This window comes from Alligator mississippiensis, chromosome 3, assembly GCF_030867095.1.
Source record: "Alligator mississippiensis isolate rAllMis1 chromosome 3, rAllMis1, whole genome shotgun sequence".
Taxonomy (NCBI): Eukaryota; Metazoa; Chordata; order Crocodylia; family Alligatoridae; genus Alligator; species Alligator mississippiensis.
The window spans coordinates 130,363,566-130,372,079 of NC_081826.1; the positions used below are offsets into that span (position 1 = coordinate 130,363,566).

General features: G+C 39.2%; 1 protein-coding gene across 2 annotated transcripts in view; it reads left to right on the top strand.

The window, feature by feature from the left end:
- The window catches only part of CAP2 (cyclase associated actin cytoskeleton regulatory protein 2), a 94,581-nt gene extending 86,067 nt beyond the window's left edge, over positions 1-8,514 (top strand). For both annotated transcript variants that reach the window (XM_006273051.4, XM_059724402.1), the window contains 4 exons: positions 1,342-1,465; positions 1,695-1,777; positions 4,758-4,898; positions 6,918-8,514. In XM_006273051.4, the coding sequence (XP_006273113.1) occupies positions 1,342-1,465; positions 1,695-1,777; positions 4,758-4,898; positions 6,918-7,001 (432 nt within the window). In that variant the 3' untranslated portion in view covers positions 7,002-8,514. The remainder of the gene's footprint in view (positions 1-1,341; positions 1,466-1,694; positions 1,778-4,757; positions 4,899-6,917) is intronic.

Below are 8,514 nucleotides of genomic sequence, written 5' to 3' on the forward strand. Positions count from 1 at the left end.
GTTGTATACTGTGCTGCCCACACCTAACACCGATGCATTATGTAATAGTATGGCAAAAAATTGTTCTTTCTGAAGGCGCCTACTTGTTCTAAAATTGAGTGGTAACCAAGCAACTGCACTGGTGTAACTTTAAATAGTTTTATGTATAAATATTTAATTCCAAAATAAACAGGCTTTTTGACCTGGTCTGTACTAAGTTCTCCAAAATGCAGAACTCCACAGCACTAAGCCCTCTGCACACCTCCCACTCAAGGTCTCCTCATGGGCACCATCAGTTAGTTTCAGTCAGCCTTCAGTGAGGATGGAGTGGACCCTCAGCAAGTTTGCAGATGACACCCAGCTGGGGGGATTAGTAGATACACTGTAGGATAAGACTAGGATTCAGAGAGACCTTGGCAAATAGGAGGATTAGACTGAAAGAAATCTCATGAGGTTCATTAAGGACGAGTGCAAAGTTCTATACTTAGGATGAAACAATCCCATGCACCAGTATAGGCTGGAGGCTGACTGGCTGGGCAGCAGCTCTTCAGAAAAGGACCTAGGGGTTACAGTAGACAGAAAGCAGAATATGAGCCAACAGTGTGCCTTTGTTGGGAAGAAGGTTAGCAGCATACTAGGTTGCATTAGTAGGAGTGTTGCTAGCAGATCGAGGAAAGTGATTCTTACTCTCTATTTGGCACTGGTGAGGCCACATCTGGAGTACTGTGTACAGTTTTGGACCTCCCACTACAGAAAGGATTCAGACAAATTGGGGAGAGTCTAGTGGAGGGCCACAAAAATGGTTAGAGGGCAGGGATACATGACTCCTCAGGAGAGGCTGAAGGAACTGGGTTTATTTAGTTTGGAAAGAAGAGAAGACTGAGAAGGCATTTAATAAGCCTTCAACTACCTGAAGGGTAGTTACAAAGAGGATGGAGCCAAACTGTTTTCAGTGATGGCAGATGACAGAACAAGGAGCAATTGTTTCAAGTTGCAGCAAGGGAAGTTTAGGTTAGCTATTAGGAAAATCTTTCTCACTGGGAGGCTAGTAAGCACTGGAACAGGTTGCTCAGTGAGATGATGGAATTTCCTTCCTTGGAGGTTTTTAAGACCCAGATAAATAAAGCCTTGGCTGGGATGTTTTAGTTGGGGATGGTCCTGCTTGGAGCAGGAGGTTGGATTAGATGACCTCTTGAAGTCCCTTCCAACCCTAATTGTCTGTGATTCTATGATTCTAGGATATTTCCCTTTGAATTAAAAGTGCAGTTACTGGAAGATGAGTCATGTTAAAATCTGCTCTCTTATTGATGCTTTAAGACAATAATCAATTAAACAAACGTATGCATTTTTAAAAAAAACCAGGAATACCAAGACGATAAGAATGACCTTGTTATTACTGACACCGAACTCAAGCAAGTGGCATACATTTTTAAGTGCAACAAATCTACACTACAGATAAAAGGAAAAATAAATTCCATTACAGTTGGTGAGTGGACAGTGTCATATGAAATCATTTTGTTAAAACTGGCACGTGCAAGTAAACTTTATGCATTCGAATAATTCTGCTTAATGGAACTACTTATATGCTTAAAGTTATTCACATATCTAACTTTTTTCAGGAATGAGTATAAGTGTTGTAATGTAAGATGATTTTTTGTTTGTTTGTTTTAAAGAAGCAATTTTTATTTTCCTTCATTTGTTTGTTTTTTCTTCAGACAACTGCAAAAAGTTTGGCCTCGTGTTTGACAATGTCGTGGGCATTGTGGAAGTGATCAATTCCAGAGATATTCAGATTCAGGTAAATAGCCATTTGGAAAACAAAGATTAAAAAGAAGAAAATTAAAATAACATTCAGTTATTAGAGATTTTTTATACTATCTAGAGTGTACCATATGCTATTGAAATTACCTTAAGATTCATGAAATTCTTCCAACTTGCCTAGAAAAAGGTTGCGAGTGACTCTTGATTGTGGGTGCTTGTAAACATGCTGGGAGGCTGCTCCAGAGTGCTGTAATTACAGTGCATTGGAGCAGACTTGATTAATAGAGTCTGCTGGAGTGTGCTAACTAGCCTCTAGCCAGTGTCCACATCTCATGTATCAGCGTCCCTGTGCTTTAAAATGATGGCGCGGGCTCTTTACCTCAAGCTTATTCAATTAATTTTAGGTTAGATACAGTGGCTGTCATGTAGATGTGGCCAGTAAGTATTCCAGCATTTTTGTTGGTATGACAGGAGAAATGCATTATTTCCCACCTTGATGCTAATCTTTAGGCAAACATTCCCCACTGATAGTGATTGATTCTTCTACTTAAAATGATACAACCCATTGATTGACATTACAATCAACCTAGCTGCAATGGCCTACTTGCAAAGATGAGACAAGAGACTGTATGTGACAATGGACACTTGGGTTGTTTATACACATGCTCCAGGGTTGGAGGGGGCATTTTAATTAAAGCGGCTCATAGACAGCCACTCTAATTAAAACGCTGCAGCATCATGTGTATCTAGCATCCTGCATTTCAAGATGGCTATGGGGTGCTTTAACTAAAGCGCCCCCAAGTTTTTACTTAAAGCACCCCTGCTGCCATTTTGAATCTTGAATCATGGGATGCTGAACACTTGAGACACTGCAACATGCTGGAGTCTCCTAATTAGAACATGCCAGCAGACTTGACTAATTGAGAGTCAGAGCTGACTCGATTAATCAAGTCTGCTGTGATGCATTGTAATTAGATGTATAGGCACCCTTGATTATGTTCATTTCTTAGTGGTGGCAAATGACAGAACAAGGACCAATGGTCTCAAATTGCAGCAAGGGAAATTTAGTTAGATATTATGTATTAGATATTATCTTCTCACTAGAAAGGTAGTAAAGTAGTGGAACAGGCTACCCAGAGAGGTTGTGGATTCTCCATCCTTGGAGGTTTTTAGGACCTGGCTAGACAAAGCCTTGGCTGGGATGATCTAGTAGGACTGGTCCTGCTTTGAGCAGAGATTGGATTAGATGTGACCTCCTGAGGTCCCTTCCAACCCTCACTTTCTATGATTCGGTGATCATCATTGTAGTAGGAGACTGATGCTGAAAATGAAGTCTTAACAGGAATGAAAAGGGGACACTTTTTAAAATTGTTATGTATGTGCTTATCATAAGGTTCACATGTGGCAAAGCAGTTAAGACTTCTTGCTACAGCTCTAGAGGCATGAGTTCAAGCTTTCTTCTGCACTTAGTCTAAGGGCTGCCCTCAGCTGACCTAGCTGCAAATGGGTACTGGTAATTCAGATTGGAAAGTCAAAGATAGCTGGATGCAATGATGGGCTGTTAGGCACTGGATGACCTCTGTATTTATCAGTGATCACACACTGTTTTAGTGTGATGACTTTGAATAACCTCTTCCTGGCTGATCTGCTGACCAGAGTATATTGCTATCTCTAGTTTCAGTTATGGAGGGGTGGAAAGAGGAGTAGGAATATTGACAAGTGGTGACTCAGGCAGCCTGCCCTGTAGAGATATTGAGTTCTGCAGGATTGTAAACAAGAGCAGGCTTGTTTTCCCATCTCCCTCCAAGAAAGCCTTTGCAGTTGCTTTTAGAGGGATATAAGGAAGCACCTTTATCATTTTAATGAGAGTTGATTTCAGTGTACATTTAGAGCTGCAGTGTGGCTGGAGGGAAAACCCCTTTCCTAAGACCTTGGAGACCCCTCCAGCCTGCAGCAAGAAACTTTTGGAGTGGTTCTCTAGCTCAGGAGTATTTGGCATCACTGGAAATAAGGAAGTCTGGATCTCAGTGAGGAACCTTGCAGTTGCACATATGTGTCAGTGGGACTGTACATGGATTCTGTCATGTTTTCCCCTTTGGTAAAGACAATTAGGGTTGGGGACTTCAGTTTGTATGTATGTTTAAGTTAATACTTGGTATTTTAGAACTTTGGGGTCTGGAGGAAAAATTTAATATAGTTGCAAATCTTAGCACAATGGCTTCTCACCTAGGGTGCCACAGCACCCTCTGGTGCCTTGAGATCCTTTCAAAGGTGCCATGGGGAGCTGCACAGTATCAGTACTGTTAGGTGTGCAGGCATGATTCACAGGATAAACCCAGAGATCTCAAAAAGAAATCCATGGTGGTAATCCCATTCTGCCCTGCTGTGATCTTCCTTTGTTCTTTGCAGCAGGAGAATTGTTCTATTATTTTTCCATAGTCAAAAGAGGAGTGAAAATTAAGGGTGTCTTTACATATGCTCCGGGCTTGAGGTGGAGGCGCTTTAATTAGAGTGTCTCCAAGAGCCGCTCTAATTAAAGCACCCACAGTGCCACGTGTATTCAGTGTCCCACACTTTAAAATGGCAACGGTGATGCTTTAACTTAAGCTTGTTCGACAAGCTTAAGTTAAAGCACCCCCGCCACCATTTTGAAGCGTGGAGATGCTGAATACACATGACAGGGAGGCTGCTGGAGTGGGCTAATTAGCATGTGTCAGAGCAGATGTCTGGCACGTGTATAGGTGCCCTAGGAGCTGGCATTTTCTGAGTTATGCCTTGATTCGAGTCTAACAAGGTTGAGAACCACTGACACAGCAGCTTTCTACTAGCGTATCAAAGGAACAGAATAAATATAATTAAGCTTCCAAATAAAAATATCATACAGACAGCTGATATACATCTGATACAAGTGAACAAAGACAGCCCTGGCAGGTGGAGAAGGTTTGTTTTTTTGTTGTTGTTTTACTAGTAGTGTTAATAATCTGGATTTGGTATTAGATATATATTTTCCTCCTCAGGTGATGGGAAAAGTGCCAACCATTTCTATTAATAAGACAGAAGGCTGCCACATATACCTCAGCGAAGAATCCTTAGACTGTGAGATTGTGAGTGCCAAGTCCTCTGAAATGAACATCCTCATCCCCCAAGACAGTGACTATGTAAGTGGGATATTTTTAAAGACTGTCACAGTTCTTCCCCCACTTGTAGTCTTTGTAGTTTATTAGCCTTTTATACTTTCCAGCAAAAGGTGCCAGATTTTTTAAATAGTAAACTTTAAATATAGCCTCTTCTAGACAGAAATACACAGAAATATAGCCTCCCTTATATACCAGTAGTCTCAGTCATGAGTCATCAAGGGATATCTTTTTCCAGGGTGAAAGGTAACTCCTTACATTAAAAGAGCCTTTATGTCCTCCTATATCAATTGAGTTTTTATCCTAAATGAAACAGGTATCTACAACCGCCACAAACTCCTGGAAGATAGTTTCAGGCTGAACATTAGGAAAAACTTTTTCACAACTAGGGTGTCCATACTATGGAACAAGCTCCCCCCAGAAGTGGTGTAATCATCTACCCTAGCAGTCTTCAAGAGAAGACTGGACGGTCACCTGGCTGGGGTCGCCTGACCCCAGATGTCTTTCCTGCTTATTCAGGGGGCTGGACCTGATGATCCTTTGGAATCCCTTCCAGCCCTATTGTTCTATGATTCTAAATATAATCTCCCATTTAAAACAAACAACCCCCCCACAAAACCAAAAAAGCCACTCTCATACACATAATTATAGAAAACCCAATGTTAAGATCAACATTTTTGTACTATGTTATAATATATTGCAATGTATTTTAGTGTACAAATACAATACAGTACATTATAACATATATGTATGAAAGCCATTCAAATATAAGATGTACATTGCCTGAAGCAAGGGCTCCTACTCGTGTCTGCTAAGGCTCTTCAACTACGGTCAGGTCTGTAGTATCACAGCATTTTCTTTTGCTGCTAGCATTATTCAGTACACACAATAGAAATTGATATTATTGTCGAACTGCATTGTTGCACCCACTGTCCCCCTCAAATGGTCAGATTTAAAATTGTGAGTACAAGGTTTAACCAAGCATTCTTCTTGATCTTACAACTTTTTTGTACTGGAATTTCCTTCAGTGGATTTTTTATGTATGTATTTATTATGTATTTTTGTTTTTGTAAAGAAGGAGAAAGGACAATAGAAAGAAACCATGCACCATGTTCAAATATTTAAAAATAACTCCATATTTTGGAAGCCCAATTTCAGATGCCATAAAGCATCTAATTTCCAGAGGATGGGTATTTAACGTTTTCTGAAATTCAGAGCCCTTTAATGAATGTGTCTTTAGGATGACTATCCAGTTACTTCAGAAGAGGAAGTCTACCGAAGCACTCTTAATAAAGTCTGTAAGAAGGAACTTTTTCCTCCACACTTTAGAAGTGGCATATATTTTTTACCATACAAGATGTGCTAGGATTGAGGCAAGGGTTCCAGCAGTGTCCCTGTATGCCTTGACAGATACACACTGAACAAACAGAGGGAGGTTTCCTGTCAAGTCCTGCTTTATTGACTTTGCTTTGCAGGGGATATTATGGCCTTTGGAACGCCTCACTTTTAAAGTAATAGCACTGTTGTGTTTTTATGGGCGCTATGGCCTGTCAAGGAAAAATTGCTGAATAATTAGCCAGAGATTAGGGATTAAACCTTCCACAAATCCTGGGGATTGGCCACAGCATTTGCTTTTCAGAATATCATCTTCCTCTTTAAAATTCTTATCAGCCTTGTCACTAAATATTCAAATTTAAATTCTTTTTACTGCATTCCCACTGAGTTAGCTTGACTGGCAGTTTATCGAATCTGGAGTATTTTCTGAAACAAGATTCATTTGCCTAGCTGTTCCAAATAATGGGAGAGGGGCACTGTAACAAACCAGTGCATTAACAAAGCCATATGAACTATGGTAATAATGTGTCTGTTCTCCTTGTGGCATTGAAACCGCTTCCTGGGGTAATGAAGAAGGCCTCTCCTTAATCCACGCATGGCTGAGTTATAAATGCCTTGTCAATCATGCTGCACTAATAGTATTCCATCAGTTTGCATAAAATGTCCATTGTTTATCTAACTGTCATTGTTGATTCTGCCCTTTACCAGAAAGAATTTCCTGTTCCTGAACAGTTCAAGACAGCATGGGATGGCTCCAAGTTGGTCACTGAACCTGCAGAGATTATGTGTTAACTTCCTAATGCCATACAGCACCTGCTGGCCATGATCACAGACTAAGGTCATTTTAGCAGCATAAAGAACTAGAAGTAGCAGTACAGCATGCTTGCTGTAGTAGGTCTTCAAGCAGCAGATCCTATGTTAAAAACAATAAACATGTCCGGCATGATTTTCATAGGTATTCTGATATTTTCAGTTTCTACACAGTTTGCCTTCATTTATAATTTTGATTCGACCTCATGTCATGCAAATGTAAGGGATTAAAATACAAAATACTTCATTCACATCATTGGCTTGTACACTGCACACAATAAGCCAAAATTCTGCATGGTATACTCTGTTACAATCATGTTCCAATGCATTCCTTTTTATGTTTCTGCTAATCAAAAATAATATTTAAAACAGTAAGATGTTTATTTTTACCTTTTAGATGATTCATGTCTGATGTGATGAACATGTATCCCTAGAAAGTGTGTGATTCTTGTAGCTCTGTCCTAACCATCATGGTTTTTATTTCAAAACAGCAAAAAGTACATCTCTCAGCAATACATTTTGCTAGTGGAAAATAAAAGCAGGATATTTTAATCAAACATTTTTCTAGTATGTCTATGTAGAATATCCCTCAAATTTCAACCAGCCAAGTTTTTATTTCACTCTACACAGACTAATTGTTTTGTTTTGCTAATTGTAGATTTATAATCCTTTTTAGAAGATGTTACTTAAGCTAAAGCCTTTCGGGACATTGTTTAGAAGTTCTTCACTCCTCTGATTTCTCTCATCTCCTCTATTTGTGGTTCATTCTCTTGCTATTTTCTTCTGTGGTTCTTTTCCCCCCTTAACAAATACATAATCTCACGTCTGGCTCTGATGACTGAGAGGGGGTTATTTTGTGATTTGAGGCACATGCCATATGTCAGATGCCTTAGAACTGGTTTTCATACTAATTGTATTTCATTGAACTATTATATAGTAGGTCATATTTGTTGGGGATAAAGTTTTGCTTCTTCCGCCACTTGCAAGACTTGCATATTAATCTTCACATGCGTCCATGAAGTAAAGCCATAGATTTATTCCGTATTAATTCTGAATCGAAACTAAAGGGATAATTTCTTAGTTTAACTCCTTGATTCTACTTTGTAGTCCTTACTGTACATGCTTTTATAACACTAAGGTGGAGTGTTGTATACATTTGTACAATTTCAGCACATAGTACTAAAAATCAGCTCATGTTTTTGATCACTTGTAATACTTTGTAACAGTGAAATCATGGTTATATGCTTGCAAAGCTAGTTACAGGATGCACATTGTGCCTAATGCACCTTTCAAAGTACATAACTCATTTAGGTTTTTTTAAATATCTTTGATTGTATCATCTATACAGTACTACAACTAATTGCTCATACAGTAAGATTTTGCTATCTGATATTTTATCTATATGTATAATGTGGTGGCTTTAGTACATACCATTTTTCAACAGTAAACCTATTCTGAAATTAAAAAAAAAGGAAACTGTACATGTTTAAAAACA